Source organism: Biomphalaria glabrata, chromosome 14 (assembly GCF_947242115.1).
Source record: "Biomphalaria glabrata chromosome 14, xgBioGlab47.1, whole genome shotgun sequence".
Lineage (NCBI taxonomy): Eukaryota > Metazoa > Mollusca > Gastropoda > Planorbidae > Biomphalaria > Biomphalaria glabrata.
Genome location: NC_074724.1, coordinates 9,295,632 through 9,314,109, shown reverse-complemented (window position 1 = coordinate 9,314,109; position 18,478 = coordinate 9,295,632). Strand labels below are relative to the sequence as shown.

Below are 18,478 nucleotides of genomic sequence, written 5' to 3'. Positions count from 1 at the left end.
GGGTTTCTTCTTGAACCAAGACACCCCTTGGAGTCTATGGATGATGACAAGCTGATGAAAAACTGTGATACTTTATCCTGTTTAATGAAATACAGGCCTATCGCTTGTTCAATGATGTAACTGATGCACGAGCACTTTTCATTAAAAAAAAAAAAGCGCCACAATCACCTACTGACATATTGAGAAAGCTGGCTTCATATGGTAATGAATAATGATGTGTGCTCAAACTTTGCAATTTCCATCCAAATACTGCTAACTCAGGCACGTGAGAGATCATTCTCAAAGCTCAAGTTTATCAAAAACTATCTCAGGAGCACAATGAGGGGCTTAGCAGCATTGCCTTTATGTCAGTGGAGTCGCAAACACAAGACAGTAGATGAAGATGATGTTATAAATGCCTTTGCTTTACAGAAAGCAAGTCGTGAATGATATGAATTGAGATTTGTCATTTGTGCATTATTTTGCTAATAAACAACGGTATTATTCATTAAAGATTCTTAACGATTATTTCTTGTTAATTTTACTGATATAATGAACCAATCTGAATGTAGGCTTATATATTTACAAAGTACATTATCTCATATCATGGTGTTGAAAGTCAAAATGCAAGGGGCCCTCAAAGAGGTCGATCCCCCCGGGCCCCCAAATCCCTAGCTGCGCCCCTGCATATTCGTTCTTTTTTCTGGCAGATTCAGGCAACCCATTTCATTCTCTAATGTTACTAGGGAAGAAAGAACACTTGCACGAATTTATTCTAGCGTATGGAATAAGAAATATTGTACTCATTCCTAGTTTGGAATGGAATCAATATAAGAAAGTGTTAAAACGAAAAGTTCAGTGAATTGCATGCCATCAACTCTGAAAAGCACGCTTGTTGAATCGCTATGAAAATTACAAGATCGAAAGTCTACTTTTTAAAAGTTGAATTAAATCTAATGTATCATGTAGCCTCTACAGTAACTAGTTTAACTTCAATAGTGAGTGTCTCAATCAATACACAGAGTTTTAGTAAAATTATAGTCCAAGCAATATGCTAATACATTTTTTTCTTTGTCTGTTGTTTCTTCCTTCTGGTAAGTAATCAGAAAATATGTAAAGAATACAATAGATGTAAGTTCTAGTTCTAGATCGTTGTAGATCTAATCTACTATCTAGACTAGATCTAAAATATTTCAAAGAACTAGATCTAGATCTAGGAGTATCCCTTACTTAAATAACTAGGTATAGGTAAACTTGAAGTGATCTCAATATTATCATTTTTACTTATATTAGTCTATATATAGGTCTATCTAGATCTAAATACTTTTATACAAGTTTATGAGAATTAAAGAATGATATGCTAATAAAATTGTAAGGATATGCTAATTAAAGAAAACATTTGACATTGGCAAATCTATGTATACCCCCACCCACATATATGTATATCACCTTTATATTTACCAATCCCTTAATCTGTTGGACATTCGGGACAACAAACTAGATCAGTCAACTGTCTTTCTCCATTCCTCTCTAGACATTTTTTAGTTAGAATATTAGGTAATAAGCGTATTTTGTGTATAGCTAACCTGGTCGTTCAAATTAAAATGAGACGCGGTTCGTCTTTGCAAGTGGAACATATACGCATATACTCATAGGCATACCTATGCTGAGTGCACAAGAAACGAAGCTGCCCTTTCAGCCAACGCTAAGAAAGATGCATATACATACACGAACTGTGGCAAACTCTGCCGCTACAGAATTGGTTTGATCAGTCACACCAGATTCTGCCACGTCTGAAAACGAAACAAAAGCCAATGACTCACCTGGGTGCATCCATTGTCTTCTGAACCATGGAGGGCCATACCTATATAGGTATGTGGATCCAGTAACCAAAAAAAAAATACTGGAGTGGAAACCTTTGAACTCTGTAATTAATGTAATGGTTTGATTCACATGTTTGACTAACCGTGCCAGTGTGTTATTTGCATGATCACATAACATATAAACAATAATTCGTATGTACAAGAAAAATAAACGCGTGGTAGTCATCAACGATCACCTTCATCGATTATACACATTGTCAAACGATACACGGATTAGTTTTTAATAGACCTAACAATTAATAAATGCTATTACATCAGTAAGTAATATAGTTGTACACAATAAGATAACACAAGTACAAAAAAATATATGAATGTAAGTATGTTATTTAGAAGTATCGCAAAACGTTTGGTAGAAAAGGTATTTAGAATAGGTATTATCTCGTTTTATACTTTAGCAAAGACGCCACAACTTTGATCATTATTTCTATCATTTTTATAATAATAAAAAAACAACTAAAGTTCCCCTTTTAGACCTAGCTATCTGAATGGTAGATGACATCCTCTGTTTCTGTAGCCTACAGTTAACGAGGTTTGTCATGTGGTAATCACAACGATGAACAGCCTTTACTTTTCCCTAACTAATATTAAGTACCCATTAAATTTGGGTGGACTCAGAGGTGTCATGAAGATCCCAAAATAAAAATAAAAACTCCCAGTCTTCCTTAGGATTAAAGCCGGAGAACCGAGAGACAAGCGCTTTGCCACGCCTTTGAAGGAAGAAGAGTGGCCAGAGTGAAACAGCTCCGAACCAAAAGAATCTGAGAGATGAAGCATGGCTATCTGCAACTGACAAAACCCACCCAAGCCACGTATGCGGCCGGCTTTTTAGAGCGAGGATTAGACTTAACAGTCATCTTCGAGTCCATAGGATATGAGAAATGTGCTCATCTTCGATCACGAAGGAGGAACAGCTCAGGAGCTATATATATAACCAAGCCTCCTACCTGTATAATGCATGTATTTAAAGTGTATATAGAATCGTATATTTTTTTGTTTGTTTGTGTTTTAACAGATCAAAAACCTCATATAGATAAATTGTTTATCAGCTCTGGAGACACATTCCAAGTAACTTGTAATAGTTTAAGCTTTGTGAACGGCCCAGCTCAAGACAACGCCAATTATAGCTCCAGCTCTGGCTCTGATCAATCTGTCAGCAACAGTAGCTCTTCTGATGCCACTTACATTCTAGTTTTGACTTTGTTCAGAAGAACTCTGTCTGATACATACTTTCAAGTCATTGCCAACTACTCAGTGGAGAAAGAAAGCCTTCCTCAATCAGTAAGTTACGCTAAGTGCTGTGACAGAGGCACGCTACCCCGCCTCATCGTGGCACCCAGGTGGAAACGGTCGTGAGAGGGGACGGCTAGGCCAAAGGGTAGCCCAACAAGGCTCTAGCGGGAGTGCCTAAGAGGGTTCGAGAGCATCCTCATTGCACTGTGTGGGTATGTAAAAGAGCTCCCACAACGATCTGTCAACGTCAAGGCTTCGTCTCTCAAGGGGCCTTTACATAAATGGCATGTCCCGCACGGTTAGCCTGGTAGATCAAATGAAAAAGGTGGGGGTTCCGCTGGTGCGGCCTTCGGCTGCGTCTCTAGTCCGCGAGTCCGGAGTGTTCGTGTCCACCGGAAGTGAACGCAAAACTAAACTTCAAGTTTAACCCCGAGTCTCGCTCCCCGTCAGGCACAGGGGTGTGAAGGAGGAACGTGTAAGTCTCATCGCACTAGGGCACCGTGTTGAGAACTCTATTCTCTGATAACACGGACAAGGAAAGCGGCAGTTCTTCTCAGAGTTTCTCTGTCTCCATACAGAGCCAGCTCTTCATGCGAACCAGTTTTTGCTTCACTCATATGGCCATGTTTAGGGTGTAGTGTTGCGCACTCGTAAAGGATGTGGTTTACTGTCTCGACGTCGTCCTGACAATGCCTGCAGCGTGAATCGAAGTTTGGTTTAAATTTAGCAAAATAGGCACCAGGCCGGTAGAACGGAGGTCTTTTTTTTTTTTTTTTTTTTTTTTTGCTTTTGCTGGCCTTAGAGTTCGAAGTGCGATGCACAACTCTGCATGACAATTTCAGACGGTGACAAGGTCGACCTTAGCTGTGGTTGGAGCACTGGGCGAGTGTCCTATGAGGGCCAAGTTTTTAAACCTAGAATACTGCAACAATTACACTGAGCACACGTTTCGCTGTATTTTCTCTAGAAAAAAAAATATTTTGAGTCCTGTGCGAAGCCCAAACCGATCGGCGGCCCAATGCGTCTGCCTAGTTTGCCTATGCCTAAGGCCGGCCCTAAATGCAGAATTCCTATTTCAGTTAATTCGATAAATCAGTGACCTTGTGCGCAATCTTTTTTCGTCCTAATAACAGGCCAGTAAAATGATCAGGATTCGATTGAAAGGATCTAGTCTCGAGTTAACCGCTTGGTCCAAACTCAACGTAATTGATCGCGTAAACTAGATATAAATAAAAAATAACAACGTAAACACGGCAAATTATTGTGATAAACATCTGCTGTGAAAATCCCCATTATTTTACTTCTTATATTTGTCAACATTAAGTAATTTTTTTTTCGGTTCGTTTAGAGTTTCGAGTGTATTAAGTGATTTATATCTATAATATATGTTTGTTTTGACCGTTCGTTATATGGCTTGTTATAGGCGCAGGTTTGATCTCCGTAATCCCTATTTACTTTAGACTTTTTTTTAAATCAACTACATAGGAAAATTGAATAGATTAAGAAAAATAATCGATTTCTATTTTGTCAATTATGTAATATATATTAATTGGAAATAGAACAAATGTTGACTATAAAATGAAATTAAATTAAATTATAGCTTTTATATAGCGCTACTTTCATGCGTTTAGCATGTTCAGAGCGCTATGGTCCAATCTCATTTGTGGACAGGTGGGGGAAGGGGGTATGAGGGAGAAAGTTTTCCGTGCTGCCTTTAGGCGTTCAGTAAAAACAACTCTGACCCCTTCATAGGTAGCCAAGACAAGCCAAGTTCAAGCGTATTACCTCTCGACCACGCTTCCCACGATTTAATATTTAAAAAAAAAAACTAGGACTTCATTTTCTTTATTTGTTTTTTAAATTATTTGTTTTTAAATTACTTGTTTGCAAATTATTTCCAGTACGTACAAAACAACAGGAGATGGACCGTAAGTTTTAGTGGAGCCAATGAGGCGGAGAAAGGGGTCGGCAATCTGCATACCATACAGGTGACAATGACAGTTAAAGAGGCGTGTTGCAGTGATGCAGGTCTGTATCGATGTTCTGCTAAACTGAGCAACGGAACTGTCCTGGCGTCTAGCGTTTCGGATCTGACTTGCAAAGGTAGACAAGCTAACTCCGTTGTTCAACATAGCAGTCTGTTATAGTCCTAAAGTAAAATGCTTTCAATCTAATTTATAGACCAGTTGTGCTAAAACTACGGCCCTGGAACCCTATCCGGTCAATTGGTAAAACTTTTTCTAATCGCACAGATTTTATTATTGATAGTCTAGATCTAATACAACTTTAAGTACATGACTGGGTCAAAATGATTAAAACATTTACTCTTAAACCATATCCGGTCAGTGACACAATTCTATCTGGACCTCTACTTTATATTTATTTTTCTTACATCGTAACTTACATGCTTAAAGCATGTTAAGTGCGCATTTGATGCAATTTCTATTACGTAACTTACATGAACTCAGTCAGTAGACCTACACGTTTTCTCTGCAACACCCAATCTCAGATCAAGTTTAAATTTTTGCACAATTATTTCTCGCATCTGACGAATAAAGTATCAATTTTATAAAAAATGTATAAGTAATTATTCTATTGAACAAAGGAAAGAAATCGTGCTTGACAGATGTGTTGGTATAAGTTTGATTAGTCCCTTTGTGGAGGCTTGACGAGCCCTGAGTGAACACGTTAACGCATTTTAAAAGCGATCACCTATACATTCACACAGATACCCCTTCTTCCTCTCTAGCCCCCCCCCCCCCGCCCTCACGGACACTTTCCCCAACTGGTCCAGATAGTAGGAAGATCAAAGCACATTGAGAAAGTTTAATACATTAAATTGCTCCAAAGAAAAACAACTGGTACAAAATACTTGTAATCGCACAGATTTAGCCTATAATTGATAGTCTAGACCTATTTAAAATGTAATCACATGACTCATCCTAACTAATTGATACAACTAAACTTAGTATAAGCTTTTTTTTTTTCTGTTTGAAAAAGTAATTTTTAAGTTTTTCTAGTTTTCTAGAGAAATGTGCACACTTTTTATGAGGTGAATAATCAACATTCTCGTTCTTGAAATACTAAAAAAAATTGTAATAAAAACTCTAATAACAAATTAAGGTGTAGGCTAAACTGTGCAGCTGTTTCTTTAGAAACTTATAGCATTTCATTCGCTCTATTTGTGCATGCTACATCCCACATACAATCTCTAATCAGATTAAATTTCGGAACTATTATTTTAAATGTCTTACAAATAGTTATCAATTTTTAAAAATTAAACAATTAGTAAATTAATTATTTGTAATTATTTATTATTATAAATTATTTAGTTTGGTATCAAACAAAGTAAAGAAATTGTGCTTGACAGATACGGTGGTATATGTTGAATTAGTCCCCTTTGGAAGGCTTGAGCCTTGGAGTCTGAACTAAAGTCGTACAACGTATTGTTTTAATACATTTAAAAAGCGATCACTTAAACATTTATTTAAATAGACCCTTCTTTCTCCCCCCCCCCCCCCCACACACTTTTGCCATTCTCAACTGGTCCAGACAAGTGATAGGATCAGAGCGCATTGAGAAAGCTAAAAGCATACAATTTCATTGATTAAGAGCGATTGGTACAAATATTTCTAATCGCACAGATTTATTATTGTTACTTTTGATTCTAGATCTAGTACGAATTTAAATACATAACTGATCCAAAAGTAATTGAAACTTTTACACTTAGACTTAATATGAACTTTAAAAAAAAAAAAAAAGTATTTTGTTTGTTTTTCTTGTTTCAACTATAAAATGTAACGATATTTATTTTGACTTTTGTTTTTGTATGGAAAAGACTTGCTGAAATACGGCGCACAGACAAAAGCAGTACTTACTGATGGAAGAACAAAATTCACATGTGTTATTATTGTAAGTCGAATAAAAGTTTCATATCAGGTGACCGAGCCTCGCTCGGATGAATAATTTGTTAAGGAAGGATATATACCCGAAGTCATTTTGAGAATTTTTTTGTACCAGGTGGCCGAGCCTCGCTCTGTTAAATAATTTCGGAAGGTTATATACCCGAAGTCATTTTGGGAATATTCTTGTAATTACGAAAATGAACGATCGGATAAAGACTACTAATCTGAAGAGTTGTTTTAGTGTTCTGTTAGTTCTAATTGTAGGCTTAATTGTACATGTCGATTAAATTTAAAGTCTTTTAAGTCCTCCTACAGCCTAGACAAACTACAGCTCACGTCCGTCTTATAGTTTTACAATCCATCTTTTGCGTAAAACAATTGTAGGCTTACTATTAATGGCTTGAAAGAAAGTCTTTGCAGTGTAAATTCTCAAAACGTTATAGGTAAAACATGCACTTAGTGACAAAGTAAAATGGCGCATTTTTTCTTATTAGACTTAAATCATCGCATTAGTTTTCTAAAGAAACGTTTCCGTGGGGCACCTCTGTTACGCCAAACAATATGCTCGTTACCCATACGGGATACGTGCCCTGCCCAGCCTGACTATAAGAAGTTCATACCGGCTTTTGCCATCCATCCATCCCAGTGGTGCTATGGCCTGCTTTTACACATCCCTCCATTCAGATCTCTCCTGGGCCTTCCGTCAACACGCCCTAACTCCAAGCTTTTTACCGAGGTTTATAGTTAAATCAAAAGAGACTGCAGCGTACGCAAACTCGTTGACCGCTAGATGGATATCATGTTTAGTGTGAGCAAGTAAGGCGTAGAGAAGCTGTGTTATGACCCTTTCCTTTGTTTTGGTACAGGACAGTAGACACCGAAGCATGAACACATGGTAATAATTCACCAGCAAAATAATAATAATAATAAGGCTTGTCTTAGAGTCCGAAAATTAATGAGGATTGCAGCTGTGACCTACATATCTTGCCACTTCCAAGGCAAGCATAACCGTTGTCCGCGGTGCTCGATTAAGATTTTCTTTTAGCGTCTGCGTTTGTCCTCGGCAGCAAATTTTCTTTTGGTCTCAAATGTGTATCCGAATTCTTTAAGTCCGACAGTTACGCTGGACAGAGCAGTATCCTGTATGGGAGACGAATCTCAGACGAACGCATGCCAAAGGCAGTCTTTTTTGGTGAGCTAAAAAGTGGTCGACGTAACACCGAAACGCTTAAAAGACCAGCTTATGGCGCAAACTTGACTTAGCTGACATAGAAGAGAGCACATGGTTGCATGCAACCTCAGAACGAGACAGCTGGAGGTCACCAGCAAAATAAACAACAAAGTAAAATGTATCTACACCGCTCTACACAATTAAAGTGTAAACAACTTATTAAGCACTTAAAACACAATAACTAATCATATATCGGCACATTTAATTTCATTACTTTTCTTTCATAGTTCTATAATAAATCAATCTACAGTAAGATGGTGCGCAAATGTTTAATTAGGTCTAATGGTTCTTTAGAACTCGTTCTTGTTTGCAAAGAAATATTTTAGTGTACTGCTGTAAGCTTAGTGACGTAAGCAGCGTTTTTCCCGTTTACGTCATGGAAAATTTTCATTCATAAAACATTCTAGCCAAAATTAATTTTTCGATAATGAGCCATTTTCAAACCGATATAACGGTCGATCTCGAGTTTTCCCGATGTGGCCAATGAGTTGAGAATTTTTTTCTCACTATTATGCACATACCATGAAATTTTAAAGAAAAACGTTAGAGCCGTTTTCGAAATAAAATTTATATATATATATAAATATAAATATATATACATACATACATACATACATACAAGAATTGCTCGCTTAAGAGTATAGGATTAGGACAGTAATCTATTCAAAGTGACTCGAGCAAAGTTGTATTAAATAACTTCATAAATCAGCCAAAACTCATTGGCCTAAAGTTTATGTAAGCAATTGGATTAGAAGGAATCTAATTTGAAAGAGTCACTTATTAGAAACTTATAATAAATTATAATCGTTAAATACTACGAGGTGTTTTTTTTTGTGTGAGAGTAAAAAAAAAAAAGGCAGGGTGGTATCAAGTAGTGTGAGTGTTAAGGTCCCAAGAGAAGTGCAAACATGATGTCTACATTGGGAGCTTATTTGTTGCTACGTACAACATTAAACATGTAAGAAAGATGGATAGTTTTCAGGACCGGTAGATTGCACAGCTACCTATATCCGAAGTGAGTTTTGTAATCTTATATAGGATCCAATAGTCGATTTGTTTCAAGTTTCATGTTTATTCTATCTTGGTGATTCATTTGGAACTCAGACAAAGAAAACAGCCCAGCGACTATTTTTTTTCCCTTTATAAACTCAATAGCTTTAAACTTTATAACAAAACCCTAGATTATGTTCGCGGCGCAACTATACGAAATCTGCTAAAATACGGAATAACTTGTTGGCAAGGCAACGCTACCTCTAAACAGAAAACATCATAAAATGGGCATCAAAACCTAGCGTCCTGGGATCGAATCCCGATGAAGACTGGGATTTTGAATTTCGGGATTTTAGGGCGCCCTTGAGTCCACCCAACTCTAATGGGTACCCGATTTTAGTTGGGGAAAGTAAAGGCGGTTGGTCGCTCTGCTGTCCACATAGCACCCTGCTTGTTAACCGTTGACTAAGGAAACAGATGACCTTAACATCATCTGCCCCATAGATCGCAAGGTCTGAAAGGGGAAGCTTTATTTTTTTTTTCTAAAGGGTAAATGCCGTGTCCATGACACTCAGCAAATATTGTGGCTTAGTCAAACGTAGCATGTAAAGTCTGGGTTTGTGTCACCAAAGCAAGACTAAACGGATGGTTTTGCTTTCATGTTGTGTCATTAAATTTGTTTTTACCATGCAATACCATCTTGAACGTTTTAAAATGTAACTGTTTTTTTAAATGTCAGCTGAACTTTTTTTTCTTCCAATGACTAGCTAGGATATAAAGCTAAGACCTTAGGCAAAGGCAAACCGCTTAAAGCCTCCGATTGTGTGTGTGTGTGTGGGGGGGGGGGGGGGCTCGCACATGTGTGTGTGTGCGGGGGGGGGGGGGAGGCTCGCATAAGGATCTAAAAGAAGATGTGAAGATATAATGAAAATTGTCCTTAATGTTATTGTTGGAATACAATAGGCTTTTTTTTAAATCCTGTTTTTTTTTTTTATTTGGGTCCACCATAGTAAATTCACTTCGCCTAAGACCTCCAGACGAAGACCTTTTTATTTGTTTTCGTTCATTATTATTATTATTATAGCTTTTATATAGCGCTACTTTCATGCTTATAGCATGCTCAGAGCGCTTTGGTCCAATCTCATTTGAGGACAGATGGGGGGCGCTCAGTAGATGCAACTCTGCCCGAATCGGGTGTCGAACTTCGAGCCCCCTTCTAGGCAGCCAAGACAAGCCAAGTTCAAGCGCACTTGGCCTCTCGACCACGCTTCTCACCCTTATTGTTTGCTTTGTTTCGTTTCAGAGCTTGCTCAATCTGACCGTCGATTGGTATTTCGACTCTCTAAACTCTAGAAAACAACACGTATATAGATCCGATGTCCTCGACATCAACTCGGAAGGCCCAGTGCCGTACTACGATTGCTTTAGGTGCAAGGAATACCTGTACATGTCCACGTTGACTTTCACACTGACGGAGGAGGAAAAGAGCAACAATTATTTCTGTACTGGCAACACTACAGGGAAAGGTGGCGCTCTGATATAGGGCTTCTCTTTGTTTAGCCCTTAATGTGCTTGTTAGAAGAGAAATAAGATAATAAAATTATATACTCTTAAGCGAGAAATTCTTGTATGTATACATATATACATATATATATACTTTTATATATATATATATATATATATATATATATATATATATATATATATATATATATATATATATAATAACTTAATAATAAGGCTTGTCTTCGAGTCCGAAGATCAATGAGAAACTGAGTATTTGACATGGCTACGCAGTGATGTACATGATTATTCATTTTTTTATAAAGTATATGTCTTAAACGACCTAACGATTTGAAAACATTGATATAACGCAGAAAAAAATAGGGGCGACAGTTAGCTCTTTAACGGATACAATGGATACCAGCACCTATAGAACTAGAAGGAGATGAGAAGGGTGACACACTCACCAGGAGTGAGAGAACAAACTCACAATTAAACATTTCACTCTATCCTGTAGAAAGGAAGAAATAAAATAAATGAGTAATGGACAAGCTCTCATCCGAATCACAAGAAAGATGATGCCTATTATAAGCTTTCCCGACAAGATCAACGTCTAATCTTACGACTTAGGACCGGACACAACAGAATGAGACAACATGTCCTTCAAAACTGTTCTTCTTACCATGAGCAACAATTATTTCTGTACTGGCAACACTACAGGGAAAGGTGGCGCTCTGATATAGGGCTTCTCTTTGTTTAGCCCTTAATGTGCTTGTTAGAAGAGAAATAAGATAATAAAATTATATACTCTTAAGCGAGAAATTCTTGTATGTATACATATATACATATATATATACTTTTATATATATATATATATATATATATATATATATATATATATATATATATAATAACTTAATAATAAGGCTTGTCTTCGAGTCCGAAGATCAATGAGAAACTGAGTATTTGACATGGCTACGCAGTGATGTACATGATTATTCATTTTTTTATAAAGTATATGTCTTAAACGACCTAACGATTTGAAAACATTGATATAACGCAGAAAAAAATAGGGGCGACAGTTAGCTCTTTAACGGATACAATGGATACCAGCACCTATAGAACTAGAAGGAGATGAGAAGGGTGACACACTCACCAGGAGTGAGAGAACAAACTCACAATTAAACATTTCACTCTATCCTGTAGAAAGGAAGAAATAAAATAAATGAGTAATGGACAAGCTCTCATCCGAATCACAAGAAAGATGATGCCTATTATAAGCTTTCCCGACAAGATCAACGTCTAATCTTACGACTTAGGACCGGACACAACAGAATGAGACAACATGTCCTTCAAAACTGTTCTTCTTACCATGAGCAACAATTATTTCTGTACTGGCAACACTACAGGGAAAGGTGGCGCTCTGATATAGGGCTTCTCTTTGTTTAGCCCTTAATGTGCTTGTTAGAAGAGAAATAAGATAATAAAATTATATACTCTTAAGCGAGAAATTCTTGTATGTATACATATATACATATATATATACTTTTATATATATATATATATATATATATATATATATATATATATATATATATATATATATAATAACTTAATAATAAGGCTTGTCTTCGAGTCCGAAGATCAATGAGAAACTGAGTATTTGACATGGCTACGCAGTGATGTACATGATTATTCATTTTTTTATAAAGTATATGTCTTAAACGACCTAACGATTTGAAAACATTGATATAACGCAGAAAAAAATAGGGGCGACAGTTAGCTCTTTAACGGATACAATGGATACCAGCACCTATAGAACTAGAAGGAGATGAGAAGGGTGACACACTCACCAGGAGTGAGAGAACAAACTCACAATTAAACATTTCACTCTATCCTGTAGAAAGGAAGAAATAAAATAAATGAGTAATGGACAAGCTCTCATCCGAATCACAAGAAAGATGATGCCTATTATAAGCTTTCCCGACAAGATCAACGTCTAATCTTACGACTTAGGACCGGACACAACAGAATGAGACAACATGTCCTTCAAAACTGTTCTTCTTACCATGAGCAACAATTATTTCTGTACTGGCAACACTACAGGGAAAGGTGGCGCTCTGATATAGGGCTTCTCTTTGTTTAGCCCTTAATGTGCTTGTTAGAAGAGAAATAAGATAATAAAATTATATACTCTTAAGCGAGAAATTCTTGTATGTATACATATATACATATATATATACTTTTATATATATATATATATATATATATATATATATATATATATATATATATATATATATAATAACTTAATAATAAGGCTTGTCTTCGAGTCCGAAGATCAATGAGAAACTGAGTATTTGACATGGCTACGCAGTGATGTACATGATTATTCATTTTTTTATAAAGTATATGTCTTAAACGACCTAACGATTTGAAAACATTGATATAACGCAGAAAAAAATAGGGGCGACAGTTAGCTCTTTAACGGATACAATGGATACCAGCACCTATAGAACTAGAAGGAGATGAGAAGGGTGACACACTCACCAGGAGTGAGAGAACAAACTCACAATTAAACATTTCACTCTATCCTGTAGAAAGGAAGAAATAAAATAAATGAGTAATGGACAAGCTCTCATCCGAATCACAAGAAAGATGATGCCTATTATAAGCTTTCCCGACAAGATCAACGTCTAATCTTACGACTTAGGACCGGACACAACAGAATGAGACAACATGTCCTTCAAAACTGTTCTTCTTACCATGAGCAACAATTATTTCTGTACTGGCAACACTACAGGGAAAGGTGGCGCTCTGATATAGGGCTTCTCTTTGTTTAGCCCTTAATGTGCTTGTTAGAAGAGAAATAAGATAATAAAATTATATACTCTTAAGCGAGAAATTCTTGTATGTATACATATATACATATATATATACTTTTATATATATATATATATATATATATATATATATATATATATATATATATATATATATAATAACTTAATAATAAGGCTTGTCTTCGAGTCCGAAGATCAATGAGAAACTGAGTATTTGACATGGCTACGCAGTGATGTACATGATTATTCATTTTTTTATAAAGTATATGTCTTAAACGACCTAACGATTTGAAAACATTGATATAACGCAGAAAAAAATAGGGGCGACAGTTAGCTCTTTAACGGATACAATGGATACCAGCACCTATAGAACTAGAAGGAGATGAGAAGGGTGACACACTCACCAGGAGTGAGAGAACAAACTCACAATTAAACATTTCACTCTATCCTGTAGAAAGGAAGAAATAAAATAAATGAGTAATGGACAAGCTCTCATCCGAATCACAAGAAAGATGATGCCTATTATAAGCTTTCCCGACAAGATCAACGTCTAATCTTACGACTTAGGACCGGACACAACAGAATGAGACAACATGTCCTTCAAAACTGTTCTTCTTACCATGAGACCCGTACAAGGCACTGGCCCCATGATAAGATAAGATAATTTTTATTAATCCAATCAAATGGAAATTCAGTTTGACTACAATTGAGAACCTCAACACCCCAAAAGAAAGAAAACTATATGGAGAGCTCCCTGATTGGGAAACCATTTCGCAGTTTATCTCATAGATTGATCTAGTCATCTGAACGCTCCAACATAACAAATGAGAACATGGAAGAAGCTCTTTAACAATACTTAATAGGAATTAACTTTAACACACACACAGCCGCGAAATTGCTAACACCAAACTTATTCATATCTCAATATGGATATAGAGTTATTATTTTTGAGATTTGCACAGATAGAGTAGGTTTTCTTTTTATTTTTAATAACATAGATCTAAAAATACTACACCTAAGACTTTAAAAAATATTATTTAATTTTAAGAAAATCTAGATTTAAATCATTTTGTACTATTACAATTAATGGTAAACAAATAATAAGTATGCATAGTATGAAGTCATTAGTAATGGGAATTCTTATAATAATTGTAATAATTTATAGGCTAATAGCACTGTCACATCCAATATTTAATGAAATGAGATTTATATGTATATTTAAATAATGGCTCATGATATATTTATTTACAATTCGCGTTTTTTGAGAATGGAGAATGTACTTGTAAGTGCCTCTCTAACCGTTCTGCATTCTCTTTTCTCTTACTGGAATGAGTTGCCTGAGTCAGCATGGAAAACCAATGACTTAGCATATTTTAAGTCACAGATCAACATGCATGACTAAATTGACACATGAATTTCGTAGTACGTAACTATCTTATTTTTGAAGAAACGTCTGTAATCTATAAGTAATACCAAAAAAAGTTTCAAACCCATTAAGGCTTCTATTCCATTTTTTTATAGTTTTCAGACTACATACATGAATAAATAAAATACATTATGTAATTCTACGCAAGCATACATACAGTTTTCGATGCGTATATATTTTGAAGAGTATTAAACTTACACCTATAATATGACACATGGGCGTAGCCGGGTGGAGGGGGGTGGGGATTCAAATCATCACTTGCCTCAGACTTCATTGTGTGAAAAGGAAACTTTACTTAATGCCCCAGTGCAGCCAACTTACAGTCACCGAATTTTCTAAGCGTAGCCAAAAGAGGTTTTGTGGTTATCCCCCCCTCCAGGGCCGGTCTTCGGCCACTGCAACCTATGCGGCCGCAGTGGGTCCCGCACTTTCATAGGCAAGGTGTAAATTATTAAATTAAACGATTTTAACTTATTATTAAAGGGTTCCTGAAATTTTTCTAAAATTCTAAGATATACGAAAAAGTCATGAAAATGTCCTGAAATTATTAAAATCATCTCAAAACATGCAAAATTGTCATTTCGGGGTTTATTAAATGGAAATGCTAATCATACTCGCGATAAAAAAAAAACGGCATTGTCAGCTTTCATTTAGTAAACATATTTTAATACGACGAATTTTAACTAAAACAAGAAGTTCAAATTCTTAATTTACTTTTATAGTCCCTGCATACAAATATAAATCTAAATCTATCTCGACCTCGTAAAAAAATGACAAAAGCGATATTGCTAGTCGATAGTAGGCTAAATCTAAAAGGCAGATCTAAATGTTTATCGACTTTTTGTTGGAAAACTACTATCTACTGTAGATGACTCATAAAGTTAAATTGACAGTGATTTAGTACTTAGTAAACTATGAAGAACGTGCATAGACGACTTTATTTTCTAATACAAAAACTTAATTTTCACTTATTATCCTTATCACAACCCAGAATGGGCCCCGCGCAATCCGTTTCGCATAGGGCCCCGCAATCTCTAGGACCAGCCCTGCCCCCTCCAATACAAAAAGTAAAGCAAAACTATAGTTACTATTTTCTAGCAGTCGCTGGTCTCCATTAATTAAGTGCAGTCAGTAGCAGATTTAATTTTTGAATTTTTTAGCGGAAGAGTAGTAAGCTAATTGCACTGTAGATACCTCAGAATATACAATGTTTACATCTTTAAATAACGGATATAATGAGTGGATGCGGGGCTTCGCCTCGGACCCAGCTGGGTCCCCCAGACTCCATGGCAATCCTTGGTGGTTTGTACTGTCTTATCATTAATTAAAAGAAGAAACTATTCCAGGAAAAAAAAATAACGCGCGAAAGAATGAAAGGCCAGAATCTAATGAAGATTACATACATTCATATACATTCATTTACATTGCAGATGGGGGTAGAAAAAGAAATCTCCCCACCGAAAAAATCCTGGCTACGCCGATGATACGACAAGCCATTCATTTGTGGGCCGGTTTATATGGTAATGCCAGGTTCGATTTTGATACCTGCTGGGGGTATATTTAAGTTTTCTTTCCGTTTTTTTGCAACTGTCTTCAATAATGGCTTTTCTTTGAGTCTCAAATGTTTGTCCCGCAGCCTTTGTGAGAGCTCTCCAACTCTCTCTCTCAGAGGCCATCTGCTACCAGAGAATGCTGCCATGTACTTTCCTCTAAGCCATTGAGGGTGAAATGGCGCCCGAGTGGATCTTTCTAGCGCTTACGTAATGCACCTCGGTAACGCGTCCTCCTCTAAGGTCGCCAAAGAAGATCGCCTTTGGCATGAGGTCGTCAGTCAAACGGGATAAGTGTTATTGACAGCATAAAAATTAATAAATAGATGACATTTTGTTCAAATTTTCTTTCTCGCGCTTCTTAATAAGTGTTTTTCTTAGAGGGGGGCGCTTGCGGATTTTTTAAAAGAAAAAATACTAAAAGGGGGTGGTAGGCCAAAAAAAGATTGAAGACCACTGGTCTAGACTCCATTGGACTTTGCGACTTATAGGGCAGATAATATAAATCTCGTCTGTTTCTGTGGCCCGAGGTTAATGATGTGTCATTTGGCCAGCACAACGACCAAAAGCCTTTAATTTCCCCCCACAGAGACGCCTGAAGATCCAGAAATAAAAAACCCAGTCTTCACCAGGATTCGAACCCGGGAACGCCGGTTCAGAAGCTAATCGCTTTACCAATATTGGTATAACCATTGGTCTATTTGTATGTAGGCAATTCTTTGTTAGAGTTTTCAATAATTTTATCATAATAATTCTAGTTAAAGAACTGGCCATGACCAAAATGTATGCGACTATTCTTAATGTTTCACATTTATGTATGTAGGAATTTAAACCGTGGAATCTAGTTAGTGAAATAGAAAAAAAACCGTCTTAGTTAATCATTCAATATCAAGTTAACAAAGATAGGCAATAATAAAATCAAAAAACATTTTGTACAATGGTTTTCCTTTAATAGTTTATATATTTAAAAAAATAAAAATCTAAATCTAAATATTTAAAAAAAAAACACATTTTAAAATATTTTTTAATAATGTATATGTTATATGACACAAAATACATACAAATTAAATCACTTTATTAGAATACATCAGTATGTTCCAAACTGTGTACCGTGAAAACCTAGTGTTCCACGAGGGCTGAAACAGTGTTCCACGAACTATTGGAGTAATAATCGAATAGGTCTACACTTGAATTAATTATAATGTAAAATATTATAAAATTTGCTTTTATCATTATTCTCCATAACGAAAAAAAAAAGTAAAATTTTACTTTGATTTTTGAACTGATCGAGGTTGCGACTTTATATTGAAATAATGAAATAAGGATTATCCATTAAAATTTTTCAGATCGAGGTTATCTGAAGAGTATAAGACTATTTCAAACATGCTCTAGCTTACTTTTGTATCGTACAAACCATTTGTGCCAAGCAGGGGCGTAGCTAGGGTGGGGGAGGACGGGGGAAAATTTGAAAAGCAGGACTTTTTTATTATAATAGAACTTGCACCAAAATTAAAGTCTACGAACAGGAAATATTCTCTAATTTACTTTTTCTAACAAGCTCTGTTTCAACCTCTCTTCTTTCTAAGAAAAATAATTCTCACCTTCTCTAGCACTGTTTGAGTCTTTGTCCATTATGCTTGCTAAAATGTTTCATTGCATATAAGCTTTAGCCAATATCTTTCTCCCTCATCTCTCTTTCTTGTCTATCTAACAAGCTCGCTTTTACACTCACTCTCACTCTTTTACACTTTCTCTCACTCATTTACACTCTCTTTCACTCTTATAAATTTCATCATATACAAGTACGAACATGTTTTTTTTTCTCTCTTTTTTTTCCACTGCTTTCTCTGTCTCTCTCTCTTTCTCTCCTTCTCTCTCCGTCTCTCTCTCTTTCTCTCCTTCTCTCTCTTTCTCTCTCTCTTTCTCTCTGTCTCTCTT

At 36.1% G+C, this 18,478-nt stretch overlaps 1 protein-coding gene across 1 annotated transcript; it reads left to right on the top strand.

Annotated features, from left to right (window-relative positions):
* Window positions 1–891: 891 nt before the first annotated feature.
* LOC106055253 (uncharacterized) lies at window positions 892–10,820 on the top strand. Its single transcript, XM_056009305.1, has 5 exons — window positions 892–1,073; window positions 2,875–3,140; window positions 4,994–5,195; window positions 6,931–7,004; window positions 10,522–10,820. The coding sequence occupies exons 1-5, from the start codon at window positions 1,031–1,033 to the stop codon at window positions 10,759–10,761; spliced, it is 825 nt and encodes a 274-aa protein (XP_055865280.1). The 5' UTR covers window positions 892–1,030; the 3' UTR covers window positions 10,762–10,820.
* The last annotated feature ends 7,658 nt before the right edge of the window (window positions 10,821–18,478 follow it).

Coding starts and splice junctions, on each gene's coding strand:
- LOC106055253 (XM_056009305.1), top strand. CDS start 1,031: ATGCTAATACATTTTTTTCTTTGTCTGTTGTTTCTTCCTTCTG. Junction 1,074..2,874: donor TCTGTTGTTTCTTCCTTCTG/GTAAGTAATCAG, acceptor GTGTTTTAACAG/ATCAAAAACCTCATATAGAT. Junction 7,005..10,521: donor AATTCACATGTGTTATTATT/GTAAGTCGAATA, acceptor GTTTCGTTTCAG/AGCTTGCTCAATCTGACCGT.